The 25,224-nt window shown below is 50.4% G+C and overlaps 1 protein-coding gene across 1 annotated transcript in view; it reads right to left on the bottom strand.

Annotated features, from left to right (window-relative positions):
• appl2 (adaptor protein, phosphotyrosine interaction, PH domain and leucine zipper containing 2) overlaps positions 1–25,224 on the bottom strand; it is a 170,492-nt gene that overhangs the window by 83,448 nt on the left and 61,820 nt on the right. Inside the window, exon 6 of the mRNA XM_038810881.1 lies at positions 9,943–10,001. Coding sequence (XP_038666809.1) covers positions 9,943–10,001 — 59 coding nt within the window. The remainder of the gene's footprint in view (positions 1–9,942; positions 10,002–25,224) is intronic.

Raw genomic sequence — 25,224 nt, forward strand, 5'->3', positions numbered from 1 at the left:
AAAGTCAGAGAGATCTCGGTGTACAGGTCCACAGGTCACACACAGGTGGAGAAGGTAGTCAAGAAGGCACACGGCATGGTTGCCTTCAATGGCCAAGGCATTGAGTATAAGAATTGGCAAGTCATGTTGCGGCTGTATAGGACCTTAGTTAGGCCACCCTTGGAGCGTAGTGTTCAATTCTGGTTGACGCACTACCAGAAGGATGTGGAGGCTTTAGAGAGGGTGCAGAAGAGACTGGAAGGAAGGGTAACTCCGAGTCCAGAATTGGCAATATTTGAGGTATCGGAAGATCCAGGGGTCAAAGGAGGGAGGGAGGCCAATGTTCTGGCCTTCACCTCCCTGGTGGCCCGGAGACAGATTTTGCTGGGATGGAGGAACTCGGAGTCCCCGAAGTCAAGAGTGTGGGTCAGCAATATGGCAGGGTTTCTCAGTCTGGAGAAAATTAATATTGCTTTTAGAGGATCAATTCAAGGGTTCACCCTGAGAGGCAGACTACTTCAAGGAAAATTGAATGTCAGCTGTAAGGAGGGTGGGGTAGAGGGAAAGGGGGGGGGGGGGACAGGAGGCATGGCAGTGTTACAATGGGACAGAGAATACAGCAGGGGAGTAGGGGGGTGTTATTCTGTAGGTTTGTTATTTTTTTTTTGTGTGTGTGTGTCGGTTGTTTAAGAGATGTCAATGTGTTAAACTGCAAATTACAAATGCTTCAATAAAATATTTTCTCCAAAAAAAGAGGAAATTGGCCTCCATAGTCTTATACTATCAGTCAGTCCTTATCAATTTCTCTAGACTGTCCAACCTATTCAGAAAAAAATTAACTACTGCATCATTTAAAAAAACAGAATCCAATAGTTTCCATTATTAAGTAAATAAAGTCTGTTCATTCTGTTCACAAAACGATTTTCAGTTGCAACAGTGCTTTACATTTCTCCCCATCATAGTGTAGTCGATAATTTGTCCTCAATGTACCTGCAGTCCCTGAGCAGGGACTTCCAGTCATTCTGCTCTAAGCCCATTTGTTTTCAGCTGTTGACTTGAGCCCTCTGGATTGTTTTGTTTTATATATTTTTGAAGAGAAGGGAAATCATGCAAAATTACAAAAACTTCTGCTGAGACCTGGTAGAAATTGTAGAAGCAGAATAGGTATCCCCTCAGCCCTTCTTGTACCAGCTCAATGCCACTTGAGCCTCTCCTTAATATTTGACATTTTTCATTTCCCTTTCAAAAGCTGTTGTGGACTATTACTTCCAGTGTGTTATTCCATGTCTTATGAACTGACCGTCTAACTCCTAGCCTCTCTCATCAATCTTTGGATGGCATGATGGCACAGTGGTTAGCACTGCTGTTTCACAGCGCCAGGGTCCCAGGTTCGATTCCCGACTTGGGTCACAGTCTGTCTGGAGTCTGCACATTCTCCCCATGTCTGTGTGGGTTGGCGCTCCAGTTTCCTCCCACAAGTCCTGAAAGACGTGTTGTTAGGTAATTTGGACATTCTCAATTCTCCCTCTGTGTACCCGAACAGGCGCAGGAATGTGGTGACTAGGGGCTTTTCACAGTAACTTTGCAGTGTAATGTAATTGAGACAATAAAGATTATTATTAAAAGATTGGATGAAGTTGTGGGGAAGGGGCGGGGCTGTGGGCCTGGGTGGGGTGCTCTATCGGAGGGTTGGTATGGACTCCACCGGCCGACTGGCCTCTTTCTGCACTGTGGGGATTCTATCAATGGATAACGATCTTAAATTTTTGCCTCTTGATACTGATCAACGGAAATAGTTTTGCTCAAATTTTACAGTAAATATAACCTGTTTCTTCAGTACATTCAGCAACATGCCACAGCATTTTACAGGGTGCTATCAAACACAACTTGACACTGAGCCTATTAGGTTAGATGACCTTAGCCAAAAAGCTGATATATTTCTTTAAATAAACAATTTTATTGAGGTACTTTTGGCATATAAAACAATGCCATTGTACAGTACTGTACAAAAAGAAAAGCAAATAACACATAGTACAAACCACAACTCCATTCTCACAATGGCTGCCACCTCCGGGCGAACCCCAACAGTGAACATCTCAAGGCGAACTTAACTTTCTCTAGACCGAGAAAGCTCACCATACTTCGGTCTTCGGGGGCCTCGAGTCCCTCCACGCCAACAATATTTGTCGTCGGCAGGCGAGGGAACACCTCGTTCCCCAGCAGCTTCTGAAACATACCCTCCACATACGCAGCAGCATCCAGCCCCCCCTCATCACCCTCCGGGAGGCCAACGATTCTTATATTCTGCTGGTGAGATCTGTTGTCCAGGTCCTCCAGCCTTTCCAGGAGCATTTGTTGCTGATCCCTCAACCTCCGAATCTCCACGCCACCTCCTCCGCCACCATTTGAAAGTCGGCCTGCTCCTCCACCGTCTTCTCCAGCTTCTGGAGCTTCTCAGCCTGATCTTCCAGCCTTTTTTCGAATCGGTCAATCGACTTCTGGAGCGGCTCCACATTATCGCGCTTCAGAGCTAAAAAGCCCTCCTGCATGGCCTGTAGCAGCTGCTCCATTGTAGGCTGGCTGTCAGCGCCTTGCTCTCGACATCGGCCACATTGGTCTCTCTCACAGCCTCCCTTGCTTGACCACTTCTGCTGTTTACGGTCCCTCCAGCTTCTTAAGTCCATACAACTCTGTATGGCTTCAGCGCTGGAGTACTATTGCTTTCCAGTCCCGCACTCAAAAGCGCAAAAGTCGACTTCCGGTTGCGGCTATGACCAGCTAAGTCGCACGTTTGGCAGCTCCTGCTACAAAGGTGTTTTCGGGCCGATTGGAGGGCCCCAACGGCGCTGTAAGGACAAATCCCGGTGGGGGAAGGCTCCCTGAGGAGAACCAGACCAACTTTATGGTCGGTACCCGGAGTGGGGTGGTAAAAAAAGCAACAGCAGCTCCCCAAAAAAAGCGGGGGAAGAAAACCAAAATGGCGGCCGGTGGCGCACCCGAGGAATGGAGGAAATGGGCGGAGGAGCAGCAGGCCGCGCTCCTGCGCTTCTTTACGGAGCTGAAAATGGAGCTTTTGGAGTCAATGAATGCGACGACCACCAGGCTGATGGGAGCCCAGGCGACCCAAGAGGCGTCGATTCGGGAGCTGCAGCAGGAGATGACTGTGAGGGAGGAGGAGGCCACGGTCCTCGTGGGAAAGGTAGAGGTACACGAGGCACTCCACCTGAAATGGCAGAGCCGTTTTGAGGAGCTGGATACCCGAATGAGGCGGAAGAACCTGAGGATCTTGGGCCTGGCAGAAGGCCTGGAGGGGTCAGACCTCCCGGGATACGTAGCAGAAATGCTGAGCTCCCTGATGGGGGCAGGGGCCGTCCCTTCGCCCCTGGAGCTGGAAGAGGCCTACAGGGTCATGGCTAGGAAGCCAAGAGCAAATGAGCCCCCGAGGGCGGTGCTGGTGCGGTTCCAGCGACTCAGCGATCGTGAGAGAGTGCTGGAGTGGGCCAAGAGGGAAAGGAGCAGTAAGTGGGAGAATTCGACGGTGAGGGTCTACCAGGACTGGAGTGCGGAGGTGGCTAAGCGGCGGGCCCGGTACAACCGGACGAAGGCGGTGCTACATGCAAAAAGGATCAGGTTCGGGATGCTGCAGCCAGCGCGCTTGTGGGTCACCTACAGGAACCAACACCACTATTTTGAGTCCCCAGAGGAGGCGTGGGCCTTTGTACAGGAAGAGAAACTGGACTCGAATTAGACCCAGGGGGTACTTGGCGGCCGTAGCCGCTCGGGTACTTTCAGCTGAACAAGCGGTTCTTTTTTTTTTCCGGCTGGGTCGGAACTGGGCAACTCTTATTGGAACGGTTTCCTTTTTTTTTTCTTCTTCTTTCCTTGTTTGGATCTTGAACTCTGGCTTTGGGTTTTTTTTTCTTCTGATGTTTTTTCCCCCCCTTTGCCAACTTCCCGTACTTATTGTTATTGTGGTTATTCATGGTTATTTATGGTTATTTATACTGTTTGGTAGAGGGTGACTGTTAAGTACATTGTTATTTGTTATCTATCTGTTATTTATAATGTTAAGTTGGGGAGGCGGGACGGGGGGGAGAGCAGATCGGGGATATGGGCTCTTAGGGGGGGTTCTTTACAGGCATGGACGGGGACGGGGGTGGAACTGAAGATGGTGGGGTGGGGTGTGGCAGGGCGAAAGCGCGGGCTTTCCTCTGTTTTCCCGCGCGCGGGGCAGAGGAGGGGGGAGGGGAGGAGTGCGGGGCGTGGCTAGCAATGGCGACCTTTCCCGCGTTGGAGCGGGGCCAGGGAGGAGTGGCAAGGGGGGGGAGGCCCCCCCCCCCTGAGCCGGGGGGAGTCGGAGTGTGGCAGGAGCAGCCGGGTCAGCGCAAACCAGCTGACTTACGGGAGTACGATGGAGGGTACATCGCGGCTAGGAGGGGTCCTAGCCTGGGGGGGGGGGGGTTAGGGAGGGACACCGGGTTGCTGCTGGAAAGACCAGAAACGGGAAGTGGAGGACTGGAGAGGTGGGGGGAGGGGGCCATCGCCATGGGGAGCGGGTCAGAAGGGGAGGGTCGACCCGGGGCGAGCAGGGAACGGGACATGGCTAATCGGCAGGGGAAGGGGGCGGGTCGTTCTGCGACCCGGCTGATCACTTGGAACGTGAGGGGGCTGAATGGGCCGGTCAAGAGATCAAGGGTATTCTCACACCTGAAGGGACTGAAGGCTGATGTAGCAATGTTACAGGAGACCCATTTGAAGGTAGTGGACCAGGTTCGCCTGAGAAGGGGGTGGGTGGGACAGGTGTTCCACTCTGGATTGGACGCAAAGTACCGGGGGGTGGCGATTCTGGTGGGAAAGAGGGTGTCGTTCGTGGCGGACGAGGTGGTGGCGGATAAGGAGGGTAGGTATGTGATGGTGAAGGGTAAGCTGCAGGGGGAGAAAGTGGTGATGGTCAACGTATATGCCCCGAACTGGGATGACGTGGGTTTTATGAGGCGCCTATTGGGCCTCATTCCGGGACTGGAGGCAGGGGGCTTGATCATGGGGGGGGGACTTCAACACAGTGCTGGACCCCGGGCTAGACAGATCGAGCTCAAGGACCAATAGGAGGCCGGCAGCGGCAGAAGTGCTGAGGGGGTACATGGAGCAGATGGGAGGAGTAGACCCATGGAGGTTTGGTAGGCCGAGGGCGAGGGAGTATTCCTTTTTCTCCCACGTCCATAGAGTGTACTCCAGAATCGATTTCTTCGTGTTGAGCAGGGGGCTGATCCCGAGGGTACGGGAAGCTGAGTACTCGGCCATTGCGATCTCTGATCATGCACCACATTGGGTGGATGTGGAAATGGGGGAGGCGCGGGACCAGCGCCCGCTGTGGCGGCTGGATGTGGGGCTGTTAGCGGACGACGAGGTGTGTAAAAGGGTCCGGAAGAGCATTGAGAGCTATCTGGACTTGAATGACACGGGGGAGGTGCAGGTGGGGATGGTCTGGGAGGCCCTGAAGGCAGTGATCAGGGGAGAGCTGATCTCCATAAGGGCACACAGAGAAAGAAAGGAGAGGCAGGAGAGGGAGAGGCTGGTGGGGGAGATATTGGAAGTGGATAGGAGATATGCGGAGGCACCAGAGGAGGGGCTGCTGGGAGAACGGCGCAGCCTGCAGGTCAAGTTTGACCTGCTGACCACCAGGAAGGCAGAGGCGCAGTGGAGAAGGGCACAGGGCGCGGTCTATGAGTATGGGGAAAAGGCGAGCAGGATGCTGGCACACCAGCTTCGCAAACGAGATGCGGCTAGGGAGATTGGGGGAGTGAAGGAGAGGGGCGGGAAAGTAGTACAGAAGGGGCAAGAAGTGAACGGGGTCTTCAGGGATTTTTACAAGGAGTTGTACCGGTCTGAGCCGCCGACGAGGATAGGGGGAATGGAGGACTTCCTAAACAAATTGAGGTTCCCAAGGGTCCAGGAGGGGCTGGTAGAAGGGCTGGGGGCGCCAATAGGGCTAGAGGAGCTAGTCAAGGGAATAGGTCAGATGCAAGCGGGGAAGGCGCCGGGGCCAGATGGGTTCCCGGTGGAATTCTACAAGAAAAATGTGGACTTGGTGGGACAGGTACTGGTACGAGCCTTTAATGAGGCGCGAGAGGGGGGGGTTCTGCCCCCGACAATGTCGCAGGCTCTGATCTCCCTGATACTGAAGCGGGATAAAGACCCCGTGCAGTGCGGGTCCTACAGGCCTATCTCGCTTCTGAACGTGGATGCCAAGTTGCTGGCAAAGATCCTGGCAGCTAGAATAGAGGATTGTGTGCCAGGGGTAATCCATGAGGACCAGACGGGGTTCGTGAAGGGGCGGCAGCTCAACACGAACGTGCGGAGATTGCTGAATGTAATTATGATGCCGGCAGTGGAGGGGGAGGCTGAGATAGTGGTAGCGCTGGACGCGGAGAAGGCATTCGATAGGGTGGAGTGGGAGTACCTGTGGGAGACGTTGGAACGGTTTGGGTTTGGGGAAGGGTTTATTAAGTGGGTGAAGTTGCTCTACTCGGCCCCGACGGCGAGTGTAGTGACAAACGGGAGGAGGTCGGAGTATTTCGGGCTCCACCGAGGGACCAGGCAGGGATGTCCCCTATCCCCCCTACTTTTCGCACTGGCGATCGAACCGTTGGCGATGGCACTGAGGGGTTCAGGGGGGTGGAGAGGACTGACTAGGGGAGGGGAGGAACATCGAGTATCGCTGTATGCGGATGATCTACTGCTGTACGTGGCAGACCCAGAAGGGGGAATGCCGGAGATAATGGAACTATTAGCAGAGTTTGGGGACTTTTCGGGGTACAAACTAAATTTGGGCAAAAGCGAGGTTTTTGTGATACACCCGGGGGACCAGGGAGAGGGTATTGGGAGACTCCCCTTCAAGCGAGCAGGAAAGAGCTTTAGGTACTTAGGGGTGCAGGTGGCAAGGAACTGGGGGACCCTCCATAAGTTGAACTTTTCCAGGCTGGTGGAACAGATGGAGGAGGAATTTAAGAGGTGGGACATGGTACCGCTGTCGCTGGCGGGGAGGGTGCAGTCAATCAAAATGACGGTCCTCCCAAGGTTCCTGTTTTTATTTCAGTGCTTGCCCATCTTCCTCCCTAGGGCCTTCTTCAAAAAGGTGACGAGTAGCATCATGAGCTACGTGTGGGCGCACGGCACCCCAAGGGTGAGGAGGGTCTTTTTGGAGCGGAGTAGGGACAGTGGAGGGCTGGCACTACCCAATCTCTCGGGGTATTACTGGGCGGCAAATGTGTCAATGGTGCGCAAGTGGATGATGGAAGGGGAGGGGGCAGCTTGGAAACGAATGGAGAGGGCGTCCTGTGGCAACACAAGCCTGGGGGCCCTAGTAACGGCACCAGGGCCGCTCCCCCCCACGAGGTACACCACGAGCCCGGTGGTGGCGGCCACCCTCAAGATATGGGGGCAGTGGAGGCGTCACAGGGGGGAAATGGGAGGTCTGTTGGCGGCGCCAATAAGAGGGAACCATAGATTCATCCCGGGGAACATCGACGGGGGATTTCAGAGCTGGTACAGGGTGGGCATACGGCAGCTGAAGGACCTGTTTATAGAGGGGAGGTTTGCGAGCCTGGGAGGGCTGGAGGAGAAGTTTGAGCTCCCTCCGGGTAATATGTTCAGATATTTACAAGTGAAGGCATTTGCTAGACGGCAGGTGGAGGGGTTCCCCCTGCTCCCCAGTAAGGGGGCGAGTGATAGGGTGCTCTCGGGGGTCTGGGTCGGAGGGGGGAAGATATCAGACATCTACAAGATAATGCAGGAGGCGGAAGAAGCATCAGGGGAGGAGCTGAAAGCCAAGTGGGAAGGGGAGCTGGGAGAGCAGATAGAAGACGGGACGTGGGCGGATGCACTGGAGAAGGTCAATTCTTCCTCCTCGTGTGCGAGGCAGAGCCTCATTCAATTTAAGGTGCTGCATAGAGCTCACATGACGGGGACAAGGATGAGCCGGTTCTTTGGGGGTGAGGACAGGTGTGTCAGATGTCTGGGAAGCCCAGCGAACCATGTGCATATGTTCTGGGCATGTCCGGTGCTGGAAGGGTTCTGGAAGGGGGTGGCAAGGACGGTGTCGAAGGTGGTGGGGTCCAGGGTCAAACCAGGATGGGGGCTTGCGATCTTTGGGGTCGGGGTAGAACCGGGGGTACAGGAGGCTAGGGAGGCCGGAATACTGGCCTTTGCGTCCCTAGTGGCTCGACGAAGGATATTAATTCAATGGAAGGACGCGAGGCCTCCAAGCGTTGAAACTTGGATTAACGATATGGCTAGCTATATTCAGCTAGAAAGGATCAAATTTGCCCTGAGAGGGTCGGTACAGGGATTCTCCAGGCGGTGGCAACCCTTCCTTGACTTCTTAGATCAGAGATAGACGTTCGGGGTCGTGGCAGCAGCAACCCGGGGGGGGGGGGGGGGGGGAGGGGAGGGGAGGGGAGGGGGAGGGGAGGGGGGGGGAGGGGGAGGGGAGGGGGGGGAGGGGAGGGGGGAGGGGAGGGGGGGGGAGGGGAGGGGGGGAGGGGAGGGGGGGGGGAGGGGGGGAGGGGGGGGAGGGGGGGAGGGGGGGGGAGGGGATGGAGGGGGAGGGGATGGAGGGGGAGGGGATGGAGGGGGAGGGGAGGGGGAGGGGAGGGGAGGGGGGGAGGGGGGGGAGGGGATGGAGGGGAGGGGGAGGGGGGGGAGGGGGGGGAGGGGAGGGGGGGAGGGGAGGGGAGGGGGGGGAGGGGGGGGAGGGGAGGGGGGGGAGGGGAGGGGAGGGGGGGGAGGGGAGGGGGGGAGGGGAGGGGGGGAGGGGGGGGGGGAGGGGGGGGAGGGGAGGGGGGGAGGGGAGGGGGGGGGCAGCGATGGTCGTGGGGGGACATGCATGACTGTAACGCGGGCAAGTCTGCTCGCTGCTCATGTCTGAAACTGTAGGCTGCCTTGTTTGTTAAGTTGTTGCTTGGGGGGGGGGGGGGGGGGGGGGAAGGACTGGTGCGCGCGTGAGGGCGGGCGAGGGAGGGATATTTGCCTAGAGGGATTGTGTTGTATATAATTTAAAAAATAGTAGGGGTAAATGTTTGTATGGAAAAACCCTTTCAATAAAAATTATTTTTTTTTAAAAAAGCGCAAAAGTCGGGGGAATAGGTCCAAAAGTCCAACCGAAACAGGAGCCACCAAATGTGCGACCTACTCCATCATAGTCACCACCGGATGACCCAAAAAGCTGATTTTTAAGGAGGCAGATATAGTGAAGGAGAGGTTTGAGCAGTGTACTCCAGAGTTCAGGCCTTGGCAGTTAAAGGCTCAGCCACAAACAGTGATAGGCAATAGGTGAGGCTGGAGAAATGCTGATCTATGCTGCCAATTTTTTGTTGCAAGAGGTTACTGAGATAAGGATGAGCAAGGCCATGGAAAGATTTGAAAAACAACTTATATTTTTACAGGTGCCTCTAATGTATTAAATGAACACTATGAAACAAAATGTAACACCGAGCCACCTAAATTGATATTGGGTCTGATGACCAAAAGCTTGGGTTCAGGTAAATTTTAAGGAGAGAGGAAAAGAAGGTAGAGAGGCCAAGAGGTTCAGGAAAGGAATTCCAGAGGTTAGGGCTTAGACGACTGAAGGCGCAGCCACCAATACTGGTGCAACTCAAAGACCGGATGCACAAGAGGCTAGAATTAGAACAGCACATATCCCAGAGGATTCTGGGGCTGGAGAAGCGAAGCTATAAACGGGTTTGCCACTCGACCAAAACAGCTCTCATCAAGATGACACATAACATCCTAAGTGACTGCGACAAAAGGTAAAGCCTTCCTTCTATACCTGTCTGCAGCCTTTGAAATAGACAACCATACCAGCCATTGACAACAAAGAACATGCGGATGGGTCCTGCGATCCTGCCCTTTTAGCATCACCGCCCAAGACAAATTTCACTCAGTGATGTGCAAAACACGCTGTACCTTTTCATTTTCTCTTCTCTTGGGTAGCTTGCTGTATTTTGCCATTGCTGCATCATGTTCTACAGAAAAGAGACACCAGCTTTTTACTTCAGTCATTGAATTATTTAAAAAAAAACTGAAGACAGAATATTCATGTTTCACCTGATTAATAATTAGGTAGTAATACGTAGAGGCTGAGTTACCCATTATTTTCATAATTTTTTGCTAATTTTAGATTTACATCGTTTGTGGCAATTTCCCTTTTTACGAGAAGCGAGGGAGGAGATTTCTGCGCCGTTGGCAATGATCTTTGCATCCTCACTCTCCACTGGAGTAGTACTGGATGATTGGAGGGAGGTGAATGTTGTTTCCCTGTTCAAGAAAGGGAATAGGGAAATCCCTGGGAATTACAGACCAGTCGGTCTTAGGTCTGTGATAAGCAAAATGCTGGAAAGGATTCTGAGAGATAGGATTTATGATTATTTAGAAAAATATAGTTTGATTAAAGATAGTCAGCATAGCTTTGTGAGGGGCAGGACATGCCTCACAAGCCTCATTCAATTCTTTGAGGATGTGAAGTGACACATTCATGAAGGTCAGGCAGTGGATGTGGTGTTTATGGATTTCAGTAAGGCATTTGAGAAGGTTCCCCATGATAGGCTCATTCAGAAAGTTAGGGGGCATGGGATACAGGGAAATTTTGTTTGATTTGATTTATTATTGTCACATGTATTAGTATACAGTGAAAAGTATTGTTTCTTGCATGCTATACAGACAACGCACATCGTACATAGGGAAGGAAGGAGAGACTACAGAATGTAATGTTACAGTCCTAGCTAGGGTGTAGAGAAAAGATCAACTTAATTTGACTGGGGCAGCACAGTGGCGTAGTGGGTTAGCATTGCTGCCTCACTGCGCCGAGGTGCCAGGTTCGATCACAGCTCTGGGTCACTGTCCATGTGGAGTTTGCACATTCTCCCCATGTTTGCGTGGGTTCCGCCCCCACAACCCAAAGATGTGCAGGGTAAGTGGATTGCCCACGTTAAATTGCCCCTTAATTGGAAAAATTGAATTGGGTACACTAAATTTAAAAAAAAACTTAATTTAGCTGTCTGGATACAGAATTGGCTGGCCAAAAGACAACAGCGAGTGGTAGTGGATGGAAAGTATTCCGCCTGAAGGTCGGTGACCAGTGGTGTCCCGCAGGGATCTGTTCCGGGAACTCTGCTCTTTGTGGTTGTTTTAGATGAGGAAGTAGAAGGGTGGGCTAGTAAGTTTGCAGATAGCACAAAGGTTGGTGGAGTTGTAGATAGTGTCGAGAGCTGTTGCAGGTGTTGTGGGCTAGGGTTTAGAGAACCCCAAAGTGTATCATGGAGTTCACCTGGCGCACAACTTTTAATAGATTGTGGTATGGGGAGCACACGGCCCACTCTCCAGGTGTGGTACAGCAGAAATGGAAAAGTATTTTTTAAAGCAAAACAATGTTTATTCTATGAATATAAGTTAACCTTTTTAAAACATAGTGAACATCTTAGCAACCATTAATTCAAATACAACCCCCGAAGAATACAACACTAAGTAATGGTTAATAAATTCCCAAACAACATCCAGAAGACAAAAGAAACACCTTTTAACAGAAGCACATTAGGTTTACATTCACTGCTGAGAACATTTATAATTCTGAATTCACCAAATGATCAAGAGATAGTCTTTTCATGGCAGAGAGATCAACAGTACACCTGCTCTCTCTGGCTTCAGCTCCAACACTGAAAATGAAACTAAAACACACCCTGCATCAAACAGCCTAAAACGAAAGTAAAAAGTTGACAGACAGCCCAGCTCCACCACTCTGACATCACTGCAGTAGTAAACACTCATTTCTTAAAGGTACTCTCACTACAGATATTTATATATACACCCATTTATAAACACCCATTTCTTAAAGATACTCTCACATGACACAGGTTACAACAGGACATTGACAGGATGCAAAGCTGGGCTGATAAGTGGCAGATCGAGTTCAGCCTACATAAAAGTGAAGTGATTCATTTTCGAAGGTCAAATTTGAATGCTGAATACAGGATTAAAGGCAGCATTCTTGGAAGTGTGGAGGTACAGAGAGAGCTTGGGGTCCACGTACGTTGATCCCTCAAAGTTGCCACCCAGGTTGATAGGGTTGTTAAGAAGGCATATGGTGTGTTGGCTTTCATTAACAGGGGGATTGAGTTTAAGAGCCGTAAAGTTTTGCCGCAGCTTTATAAAACCCTGGTTAGACTACACTTGGATTATTGTGTCCAGTTCTGGTCGCCTCATTATAGGATGTGGATGCTTTGGAGAGGATGCAGAGGAGATTTACTAGGATGCAGGCTGGACTGGAGGGCTTGTCTTATGAAGAAAGGTTGAGGGAGCTAGGGCTTTTCTCACTGGAGCGAAGAAGGAAGAGAGGTGACTTGATAGAGGTGTACAAGGTGATGAGAAGCATGGATAGAGTGGATAGCCAGAGACTTTTCCCCAGGGCGGAAATGGCTGTCACAAGGGGACATAGTTTTTTTAAATGTTTTTATTCTCCTCCTTTTTCACATTTTCTCCCAAATTTACACCCACCAACAATAGCCAGTAACGAATGCAATGTCAATCCCCATATCAATAACAACAATCTCATTCTCCCACCGAACCCCCAAACAGCAGCCCGCATGTTAACATAAACAAAGAACAAAAAAGAACTAGGAAATGTCGGAAAGACCAAGGAACTGATCATCGACTTCAGGAAGCACACACATTCTGTCTGCATCAATGGCTCTAATTGGAGATGGTCGATAGCTTTAAGTTGCCGGGGGTCACGATCACCAACAGTCGGTCCTGGTCCGCTCACGTTGATGCAACAGTCAAGAAAGTCCAACAAAGTCTTTACTTCCTACGAAAGCTAAAGAAATTCTGCATGTCTGCATCGACTCTCACAAACTTCTACAGGTGTGCCATAGACAGCATCCTACCCGCATCACAGCGTGGTATGGCAACTGCTCAGTCCAAGATCAAAAGAAATTGCAGGGTGTGGTGAACTAAGCCCAAAGCATCACACAAGCTTGCCACCCTAACATTGATTCTGTATACACCTCCCGCTGCCTCAGGAAGGCAGACAGCATTATCAGAGATCCCTCCCACCCAAGCATTGCCTTCTTCCAGACCCTTCCATCAGGCAGAAGGCACATAAGTCTGGAAGAAGGCAATGACTGGGTGGGAGGGGTCTCTGATAATGCACATATCCAGACGTAGGAACAGCTTCTTTCCCACAGCTACAAGACTCCTCAACGACTCCCCTCGGACTGATCTGTTCCATGCAAGAACGCCATTCACGATGCCCTATGCTGCTCTTGCTCAAGTATTTGCTTTGTTTGGCCCCATGTTCCGCACTGTAACTAATCACTGTTTCTCGATGTACCATTTGTCAATGTACTCTGTTGATTATTCTTTTTGTCTACTATGTACGTACTGTGTACGTTCCCTCGGCTGCAGAAAAATACTTTTCAATGTCACAATGTTGTCACAATGTACATGTGACAATAAATCAAATTTTAAAAAAAGGAAACAACCACAGTCACCATTAACACATACAGTCCCCCTCGAACACTAATGTTCGACGTACTCCAATTCTCAAAAGTGCATAATGAATAACGGCCATGAATTGTAAAACCCCTGCATCCTTCCCCTCAGTTCAAATTTGACCTTCTCAAGAGTCAGGAATTCCAGCAGGTCCCTCGGCAAGCCAGGGCACAGGGTGGAGAGGTTGATCTCCATCCCAACAGGATCCGCTTTCGGGGATCAGGGGTTATGGGGAAAAGGCAGGAGAATGGGGATGAGAAAATATCAGCCATGATTGAATGGTGGAGCACACTCGATGGGCCGAGTGGCCTAATTCTGTTCCTATGTCTTACGATCAATGAGGCGTAGGCTACAATTTCTGCCTCCGCACCAGTTTCCAACCCCGGTTGGTCCGACACCCCAAATATGGCCTCCCGAGGGCCCGGGTCCAGTTTCACGTGCACCACTTCAGAGATTACCCTAAAAACCTCCTACAAGTAATCCTCCAGCTTTGGACAGGACCAAAACATATGAACGTGGTTTGCGGTCCACCCCCAGAACGCTCACACACATCTTCTACCCCCTCAAAGAGTCGGCTCATCCTCGCCCTTGTGAGGTGTGCTCTATATACCATCTTCAGCTGTATCAGCCCAACCTCGCACCCGAGGTGGACACATTCACCCTCCGGAGCACCTCACACCAGAACCTCTCCTCCCTACCCTCTCCAAACTCTTCCTTCCACTTTGCCTTGATCCCATCCAGCGGTGCCTTCAAAATAGACCAGTAAACCGTCGACACTACCCCCTTCTTCCTTCCCCTGTCGTTAGCACCTCCTCCAGCAATGTGGACGCCGGCTCTACCGGGAAGCTCTGTATATCCTTTCTGGCAAAGTCTCAAACCTGCATGTATCTAAAAATTTCCCCCTACTCTGGCCCATACTTTGCTCCCAGCTCCTTAAATCCTGTAAACGGACCCCCAACAAACAAATCTTTTAGTGTCCTAATTCCTTTCTCCTCCTATCTCCGAAACATTCCAACCCATTGCCCTGGCTCAAATCTATGGTTCCCTCGAATCGGCATTTCCCTTGACCCCGCCTTCAACCCGAAGTGCTGGTGAAACTGCCTCCAAATTCTCAACTAAGCTATTACTACTGCACTCCCTGAGTATTTCCTCGGGGCCGTCGGGAGCGGCGCTGTTGCTAGCGCCTTCAATTCCGATCCCCGACACAAACTCTCCTCCATTCTGACCCACTGGGAGTCAACCCCTCTGACCCAGCTCCGTACCTTCCCACATTTGCCTCCCAGTAATAATACATCAGGTCCGGAAGACCCAAACACCTTGCCTGCCTTCCTCTCTGTAGTAGTACCTTTCTAATTCTGGCCACCTTCCCTCCCCATATCATTCCTTCAATCCCTCCAAAAAATGCCTTTGGCAGGAAAGTTCGCAGGCATTGAAAAATAAACAGAAATCGCAGTAACACGTTCATTTTAACCACCTGTACCCGACCCGCCAGTGATAGAGGGAGACCATCCCACCTTGCCAGATCAGCTTTCACCATCCCCACCAAACTAGAAACAAAATAAAAGATGCGATTGGGAGGATGCAGTCGGGGAAGATGGCAGGGCTTCCGGATGGGTTTCTGGAGCTGCCCTCCCAATCCGAGCAACCTGCACCCTCACGTATCTAAAGTGAGTCCCTGGCCTACGGAATGGCAGCCCCCCCCCCCCCCCCCCCCCCCCCCCCCCCCCCACGGCCGGCCAAGACACCACAAAATACTCTTGTCGAGATTTAATTTGCACCAAGAAAGACCCAAACTCCCAAAGCAGCTCCAGTTGACACACTTAGTTCCGACACGTACAAAAAGTTATCGGCATACAAGGATACCCTATGCTCTATACCCCCTGCACTATCCCTTTCCATACCCCCCAATTTCCTAACATGATGGCCAACAGCTCAATCGCGAGTGCAAACAGCAGGAGAGACATAGGACATCCCTGCCGAGTCCACGGTGGAGAGAAAAGTATCTTGAGCTGATGTTATTTGAGCCCTCAGCTCCATATACAGTAGCTTTACCCAGTCCACAAATTTTGGTCCAATCCCAAACCACTCCAGAACTGCCATCAAGTACCAACATTTTATCCGGTCAAACTTTCTCGGCGTCCAATGTCACAACCACCTGTTTCCTTCCCTTCCGCCGGTGCCATAACCACGTTCAATACCCTCCTCATGTTCAAAGGGAGCTGCCTCCCTCCCACAAACCCCGTCTGATCTACACCTATTATCTTCGGGAGGCACTCCTCCTGCCGACCTGCCAGTAGCTTCACCAATATCTTTGTATCTACGTTTAAAAGTGATATGGGCTTATATGACCCACAATCCGTCGGATCCTTATCTCTTTTAAGCAACAGGGAGATCGATGCCTGCCCCAAAATTTGTGGTAGCACCCACTTCCACATCGCCTCCTCAAACGTCCCCACCATTATCTTTACATTTTTTATAATATTCCTCCAGAAACCCGCTCTGCCATCTTCCCCAACTGCATCCTCCCAATCACATCTTTTATTTTGAGCTCCAATATCGCCCCTTCTAATGTAGCCCTGTCCCCTCCCCTAACCTCGGGTACTCCAGCCCATCTAGAAATTTCTGCATCTCACGGCCTCCCCCAGGTGGCTCTGACCTGTGTAATCTCTCATACAATTGAGTTTTTTTTCCCTCAAAGTAGCAGGAAACCGGAAGTCGGCCGTGGGGAGACCTGGGAAGGTTTGTATTACCCAATAAATTTCAAGTGAGGAAACCCGAGACACTACACGTGTAGTGTCTCCCACCCTCCCTCCTCCTCTAACCTAAAAAAAAGACTCAATGCTGTGAGCAGGTAAGCTATTTACTTTTTGTTTCTTTCTTTTTTACTGGGAGACTAAGTGGAGGTGATGGCAGCTAGTGCAGTGGAATGTTCCTCCTGCAGAATATTCGAGGTAAGGGAGACCACCGGTGTCCTTGCTGACTTCACCTGCAGGAAGTGCAGCCATCTCCAGCTCCTCACAGACCGTGTTAGGGAACTGGAGCTGGAGCTGGATGAACTGAGGATCATTCGGGAAGCTGAGGGGTTATAGATAGAAGCTACAGGGACATAGTTACAGCTGAGAACAAAGGTAGCTGGGTAACAGTTAGAGGTGGGAAGTGAAGGAAGCAGACAGTTCAGGGATCTCCTGTGGTTGTTCCTCTCAACAATAAGTACACCTAAGTGCCTAAGTTGGGAACATAGACTGGCAGAGAAGGACACAACTGAAATGTGGAACTTGTTCAAGGAACAGATACTATGTGTCCATGATATGTATGTCCCTGTCAGGTAGGGAAGAGATGGTCGAGTGAGGGAACCATGGTTGACAAGAGAGGTTGAATGTCTTGTTAAGAGGAAGAAGGAGACTTATGCAAGGCTGAGGAAACAAGGTTCAGACAGGGTACTTGAGGGATACAAAATAGCAAGGAGGGAACTGAAGAAAGGGATTAGGAGAGCTAAGAGAGGGCATGAAAAATCTTTGGCGGGTAGAATCAAGGCCTTTTCCACATGTGAGAAATAGTAGAATGCGAGAGCAAGGGTAGGTCCGATCAAGGACAGTAGCGGGAGATTGTGCATTGAGTCTGAAGAGATAGGAGAGGTCTTGAACGAGTACTTTTCTTCAGTATTTACGAATGAGAAGGGCCGTATTGTTGGAGAGGACAGTGTGAAACAGACTGGTAAGCTCGAGGAGATACTTGTTAGGAAGGAAGATGTGTTGGTCATTTTGAAAAGCTTGAGGACAGACAAGTCCCCCGAGCCTGACGGGATAGATCTGAGGATTCTATGGGAAGCAAGAGATGAAATTGCAGAGCCATTGGCAACAATCTTTTCGTCTTCACTGTCAACAGGGGTGGTACCAGGGGATTGTAGAGTGGCGAATGTCGTGCCCCTGTTCAAAAAAGGGAATAGGGATAACCCTGGGAATTACAGGCCAGTTAGTCTTACTTTGGTGGTAGGCAAAGTAATGGAAAGGGCATGAAGGAATAGGATTTCTGAGCATCTGGAAAGACACTGTGTGGTAATCCACGGGAGGCAGGAGTTCCGTCACCACACCAATATTTATTTACAATAACGACATTACAGCAGCAGCTACAAACAGTGCTGCTAGCAGTCCAGTCAACTTAAGACTGGCTCACAAAGCCTACACAGGTGCTTATATGGGCCCCCTCAATGAGCTATCATTGAGGGAGCTCATACTCCAATTGGCCAACCAATAAAGCCAATTGGAGTTCATTACACCCTCCCCCTCCCCCCAAGGTCCGAGGAATTCCTGCCAGCTGGCATTCCTCTGAGCTTCTTCCTGCTCCTCATGTCTGGGTCTGTCACCTCTGTGTCGTCCGCCGGGTCGTTCTCCGAAGTGGGTGGGGTGTACCTTATAGGTGCCCGTCTTTTCCTTGACGACCTCCTTGGAAGTTGTTCTTCCTCCTCCTTGGAGAGAGGTGTCGCGGCAGCCTCGTCGAACGTGTCCATCTCTGACTCTGACGATTGGATGACGGGGTCTGGAGAAAATGCACAGGGCTCGGGTGTGGGTATCCTCTCCGTCTGGGCTATCCCAGCTTGAGGCGGTCCTGCTTCGCCTGCCTCAAGGTGTGGTTCCGCTGCCCTTATTTGGTCCAGGTGTTTCTTCAGCACCTTGCCTCCTATTGAAACCTCATAGGATATGGGCCCTGTTTGTGACTCTACCGTGCCTTTGACCCACGTTGGTCCATTCCCATAATTCTTGACCCAAACCGGTGCCCCCACCTGGAAATGTCTCTGCTGCCGACTATTATTATGCCCCCTGCGTTGGGCCTCCTGTTGTTTCTCCACTTTCCCCGTTAAATTTGGGAAAAGGAGACTCAGCCTTGTTCGCAGCTGCCTTCCCATTAAAAGTTCAGCTGGCTATATGCCCGTTGTGGAATGCGGTGTGGTCCTGTAATCAAACAGCCAGCTTTGTGTCCATTGACGCTGCCGGCTGTTTTTTGAGTAGCTTCGAGCTAGCATCTTCATTTTAGACACCCCTGGGTGTCCGTGATGTAACTCGTTTAAGATTGCCTGACAGTCCTGAGCTGGGACTATTACCTGGGCTCCCCATAATAGGATACCATCTTCTACGGTAATTTGGTCCCTTCTGCTCCAGTATGGGTGCATCTGGTCTTTCCAGTTCCCCTGTTAGCAGCAAATGCTTCATCTTGGCTAAAACTGGGTCTTTTTGCGTCCACAACCGAATATGTTGTGCGTCTACTGGTAGGGTGTCCAAAAAATTTAGAGTCATTACTGTCTCCTCTACTTTTGGTATTTGCGGCGGAGTGTCCGGGAGGGGACGTCTGCTCAAAGCATCTGCATTTGCTACTCGCGTTCCTGGTCTGTGCTCCAGAACGTATCTATATGCCGCCAGTAGCAACGCCCAGCATTGGATTCTAGCTCATGCAATCGGGGGTATTGACTAGTCTTCTTTTAATAACCCTAATAACGGCTTATGGTCCGTCACTATGGTGAATTTCTGCCCGTACAGATACTGGTGAAATTTTTCTACTGCGAATATCACCGCCAGTCCATCCTTCTCGATTTGGGCGTACTTCCTCTCAGCCATCGCCAAGGTCCTCGGAGCATAGGCTATTGGCCGTTCTTCCCCATTCCTTCCTCTATGGGCTAAGACGGCTCCTACCCCGTAGGGGGATGCATCACAAGTGACCACCAACTCCTTCCTTGCGTCATAATGCTCTAGGACATTTTCGAATGACAGCTGTTCCTTAATGTCCCTAAATGCTCGGTTTTGGCGGCGGACCATTTCCATTCTTGCCCCTTTTTTAGTAGCTGGTGGAGGGGTTCTAGGATGGACGCCCTATTTCAATAAATTTTCCATAATAGGTTACCAACCCTAGAAATGATCGTAACTCCTGGACCGTGGTGGGAGCTGGGGCTTCTTTTATTGCCCTTACTCGGTCTTCTAATGGGTGTAAGCCTGACTCGTCTACTTTATACCCCAGGTACGTCACTTGTGGGGCCAGAAAAACACATTTTTCTCTTTTTAGCCGTACGCCTGCCTTTGCGAAACACCTGAGCACTTCCTCCAGGTTCCTTAAGTGTTCCCTGTTTGTCCTACCCGTGATTAAGACGTCGCCCAAATAAATCGCCACCTACGGTAGGCCCTGCAGAATATTTTCCATCGTACACTGGAATATAGCGCAGGCTGATGACACTCCGAAAGGTAGCCTAGTATAACGAAAAAGGCCCTTCAGGGTGTTGATCGTAGCGAACATCCGGGAGTCCTTGTCCAGTTTTAACTGCAGGTAGGCATGGCTCATGTCCAGTTTCGTGAACAAAAGCCCGCCTGCCAATTTGGCATATAAGTCGTCTATTTTTGGGATTGGGTATTTGTCCAGCAGTGTGTATTTGTTTACCGTCTGTTTGAAATCTCCACAGAGACGTATCGAGCCGTTTGGCTTCAAAACTGGTACCACCGGTGCTGCCCATTCCGAGAACTGTACTGGTCTGATAATGCCGTCGCGCCGTAACCTTTCTATTTCGTCATCTACTTTCTTCCTTAATGCAAAAGGTACCGGCCTGGCCTTACAAAATTTCGGAAGGGCTGCTGGGTCCACGTGCAAAGTTGCTTTGGCGCCTATGATTTCCCCCAAACTTTCCTGGAAGACCTCCGGGTATTTTTGGAGTACTCCACTCAACTGCCCGCTTCCACTCTGGAGAATTTTCATCCAATCGAATTTTAGGTCTTTCAGCCAGTTTCGTCCAATTAAGCTCGGTCCGGAGCCCTCTACTATCGTCAACGGTAATCTGAGCAATGGTTTCTCATATTCCACGGGTACATGAGTTGTGCCTAGAACTTCCAGGGGTTCCCCCGTGTAAGTTTTAAGTTTCGTCGATGTTTGTGTTAGGGTTAGTGGCTGGAGTCCATCTTTGATTTTTCTAAATGCTGCCATTCCCATTACTGATACGGCCGCCGCAAGAAATTCAACGCAGGAAAGCATGGCGGAGAAGCAGGCCTGCGGGAGACAGCACAGTGGTCGACGGAACAGTTGGTGAAGATTTTTGAAGAATGTTTCGCCAAGCTTAAGAAAGACATGTTGGACCCGATTAAAGCATCGATTGATCAGGTGATGCAGGGTTAAGAAACCCACAGGCGTGCGATTCAGGAGGTGAAGAAAAAGGTGTCTGAGCACGAGGAATATATAACCGTGCTGGAGGCAAAGATGGAGATGATGAATGACCACCAGAAAAGAATACAGGAGAAGCTGGAGGACTTGGAGAACTGGTCCAGGAGACAGAACTTGAGAATCGTTGGCCTCCCTGGGAGCAGTGAGGGACTGGACGCAAGTGCTTATGAGGCAAGCATGTTGGAAATTTGATGGGAGCTGGGACTTTCCATGGCCTCTGGAAGTGGATAGAGCGCATACAGCCCATGCGAAGAAGCCCCGAGCGAATAAGCCGCTGAGGGCGATGGTGGTACGAATGCACCGGTTCCTAGACAAGGAACATATTCTGCGATGGGCCAAGAAAGAACGGAGCAGCAGGTGGGAGAATTGTGAGTGGCGCATATATCAAGACCTGGGCGTGGATTTGGCCAAGAGGCAAGCCGGATTCAATTGGGCAAAATCGGCCCTCTTGAAGAAGGAGGTGAAGTTCGGGATGCTGTATCCGGCCCGTCTTTGGGTCACGTTTGAGGATCGGGAATTTTACTTTGAAACACCAGACGATGCATTGGCTTTCACCAAGGACAAACGACTAGATGTGAACTAGACACTGAAACTTGTGGGAGAGCATTGCAGTGGCGATTTGGTGAAAATCACTTTTACGCTGTTTTGAATAAGTAGAGTTATGTACAATAGGGTCTCTTTCTGTTTCTATTTTATTGGGAGCTGGGTGGAGGGGATTTTTCCCACTGTTTGTTTACTGGGAAATGTACTGTTGTGAATATGTATGTCCAAGTGGGGGAGAAGAGGGAGAACAATGGGGAGATTGTATGTTTGGCGCCATGGGCGGAAGCTATCAGGTCAGCTAGGCCAGGTGACTCATGGAAGCACAGTGAGGGCGAACAGATGATAAGCTTGATATGGGGGGTTGGGTTTCTGGTGCTGATACTGGGGGGGGAGGTTCTTTGCTGACAGGGGAGGAACTGTTACTAGAGGGCAGGCTCGTGGAGGCGGGAGACGCGAGCTGGGTGATGGCTAGTCGGGGGGGGGCGCGGGGGTCCCAGGCCAGGCTGATTGCTTGGAATGTTAGAGGGCTAAACGGGCCAGTCAAGAGGCCTTGCGTGGTCGCGCATCTGTGGGGACTGAAGGCGGACATGGCAATGTTACACCTGGATTCTAAGATCAGGGGGGTTGCGATCCTGATTAGCAAACGGGTGGCATTTAAGGCAGGTCACCATAGCAAGTGTGTGCACGAACCAGTTGAGGTTGGGTTATTTTAAACTACACTGAGGGACAATACAAGGGCAATACACACAGTATGGGAAGGTATTTAATTGGGGGAGGGGAAATTATACTGCCATTAGACAGGATCTGAGGAGCATAAAGTGGGAACAATTGTTCTTGGGGAAATGCACAACAGTAATGCGGGGGTTGTTTAAGGAGCACTTGCTGCCAGTGCTGGATAATTTTGTCCCACTGAGACGAGGAAGGAATTTTAATGGATTACAAGAGAAGTGGAGGAAGAAGGAAGCTTAAGTAAGGTTGAGGAAGCAAGGATCTGGCACGGCTCTAGAGGGTTACAAGGTAGCCAGGAAGGAACTCAAAAATGGACTGAGGAGAGCTAGAAGGGGGCATGAAAAAGCATGGGGCGGGAAGGTTTAGGGAAAACCCCAAGGCGTTTTACACTTGTGTGAGAAATAAGAGGATGATCAGTGAGAGTAGGGCCGATCAGGGATAGTGGAGGGAACTTGTGCCTAGCGTCTGAGGAATTAGGGGAGGCCCTAAATGAATATTTTGCTTCAGTATTCAATAGAGAGAGGGACCTTGTTGTTCACGATAATAGTGTGAGCCAGGTTAATAGTCTCAAACAGGTTGATATTAAGGAGGATGTGCTGGAAATTTTGAAAAGCATCAGGATAGATAAGTCCCCTGGCCTGACGGGATATACCAAAGGTTACTACGGGAAGAGAGCGAGGAGATTGCTGCGCCGTTGGCGATAATCCACTGGAGTAGTACCAGATGATTGGAGAGAGGCGAATGTTGTTCCCCTGTTCAAGAAAGGGAATAGGGAAATCCCTGGGAATTACAGACCAGTCAGTCTTATGTCTGTGATGAGCAAAATATTGGAAAGATTTCTGAGAGATAGAATTGATGATTATTTAAAAAAACATAGTTTGATTAAAGATAGTCAGCATGGCAGGTCATGCCTCACAAGCCTCATTCAATTCTTTGAGGATGTGACGAGACACATTGATGAAGGTCAGGCAGTGGATGTGGTGTATATGGATTTCAGTAAGGCATTTGATAAGGTTCCTCATGGTAGGCTCATTCAGAAAGTTAGGGGGCATGGGATATAGGGAAATTTGGCTGTCTGGATACAGAATTGGCTGGCCGAAAGAAGACAGCGAGTGGTAGTGGACGGAAAGTATTCCGCCTAGAGGTCGGTGACCAGTGGTGTCCCGCAAGGATCTGTTCTGGAACCTCTGCTCTTTGTGGTTTTTATAAATGACTTGGATGAGGAAGTGGAAGGGTGGGTTAGCAAGTTTGCTGATGACACAAAGGTTGATGGGGTCGTAGATTGTGTTGAGGGTTGCTGTAGGTTACAACAGGACATTGACAGGATGCAGAGCTGAACTGAGAAGTGGCATATGGAGTTCAACCTTGATAAATGTGAAGTGATTCATTTTGGAAGGTCGAATTTGAATGCTGAATACAGGGTTAAAGGCTGGATTCTTGGAACTGTGGAGGAACAGAGGGATCTTGGGATCCACGTGCATAGATCCCTCAAAGTTGCCACCCAGGTTGATAGGGTTGTTAAGAAGGTGTATGGTGTGTTGGCTTTCATTAACAGGGGGATTGAGTTAAGAGCCGCAAGGGTTTGCTGCAGCTTTATAAAACCCTAGTTAGACCACAGTTGGAATATTGTGTCCAGTTCTGGTCGCCTCATTATAGGAAGGATGTGGATGCTTTGGAGATTTACCAGGATGCTGCCTGGACTGAAGGCCATGTTCTATGAAGAAAGGTTGAGGCAGCTAGGGCTTTTCTCACCAGAGCAAAGAAGGCAGAGGTGACTTAGAACATAGAACATAGAACAGTACAGCACAGAACAGGCCCTTCGGCCCTCGATGTTGTGCCGAGCAATGATCACCCTACTTAAACCCACGTAACCCGTATACCCGTAACCCAACAATCCCCCCATTAACCTTACACTACGGGCAATTTAGCATGGCCAATCCACCTAACCCGCACATCTTTGGACTGTGGGAGGAAACCGGAGCACCCGGAGGAAACCCACGCACACACGGGGAGGACGTGCAGACTCCACACAGACAGTGACCCAGCCGGGAATCGAACCTGGGACCCTGGAGCTGTGAAGCATTGATGCTAACCACCTTGCTACCGTGAGGCCCCAAGGTACACCTTGATAGAGGTGTACACGTGAGACATGGATGGAGTAGATAGCCAGAGACTTTTCCCCAGGGTGGAAATGGCTGTCATGAGAGGACATCATTTTAAGGTGAATGGAGGAATGTATAGGGGATATGTCAGAGGTAGGTTCTTTACACAGAGTGGTGGGTGTGTGGAATGCACTGCCAGCAGGGGTTCAGGTATTTGCAGGTGCGAGACTTCCTGAGAAAGCAAGTTCTGGCCTTTCTGTTGCTGTCACCACGGGGGATACAGGATAGAGTAGTCTCCAGTACGTGGGTGGGAGAGGGGAAGGTATTGGATATTTACCAGGAGCTTCCGGTGAAGGAGCATGAGGGCAAGTGGGAGGACGAGCTAGGAGGAGAGATAGAGGCTGTCTGTAGGGGGAATGCCCTAAGCAGGGTTAATACATCCTCATCATGGGCCAGGCTTAGCCTGATACAATTCAAGGTAGTTCACCGGGCACACATGACAGTGGCTAGGATGAGCAAATTTTTCGGGGTAGAGGACAAATGTGCAAGGTGCGCGGGAAGCCCAGCAAATCATGTCCACATGTTTTGGGCATGCCTGAAGCTTAGAGGGTTTTGACAGGTTTTGCTAAGGGAATGTCCACTGTACTAAAAACACGGGTGGTGCCAAGTCCAGAGGTTGCGATTTGTGGAGTGTTGGAAGAGCCGGGAGTTCAGGGGGCGAAAGAGGCCGACATCTTGGCCTTTGCCTACCTGGTAGCCTGGAGACTGACCCCTTGTTAATGTGGAGGGACTCGAAGCCCCCGAGTATGGAGACCTGGGTTAGTGGCATGGCTGGGATTCTCAATCTCGAGAAAATAAAGTTTGCCTTAAGAGGGTTAATGGTTGGGTTCACCCGGACATGGCAGCCGTTCGTCGACTTTCTCGGGGAAAATTAAAATGTCAGCAGATGCAGTATACCAGGGAGGGCGGTGGGGGGGCAGATTGTTTTTTTATGGTTGGGGTTTGTGAAGATTGGGATGGGGTGGAAATGTTTAATTGTACCATGTTTATGTTGCAGTTATTGTTATTATTATAAAAACTACAAATACCCCCAATAAATATGTTTTATTAAAAAAATGATTTGGAGGAAGGAACAGAA

This window comes from Scyliorhinus canicula, chromosome 11 (assembly GCF_902713615.1).
Source record: "Scyliorhinus canicula chromosome 11, sScyCan1.1, whole genome shotgun sequence".
Classification (NCBI taxonomy): Eukaryota; Metazoa; Chordata; class Chondrichthyes; order Carcharhiniformes; family Scyliorhinidae; genus Scyliorhinus; species Scyliorhinus canicula.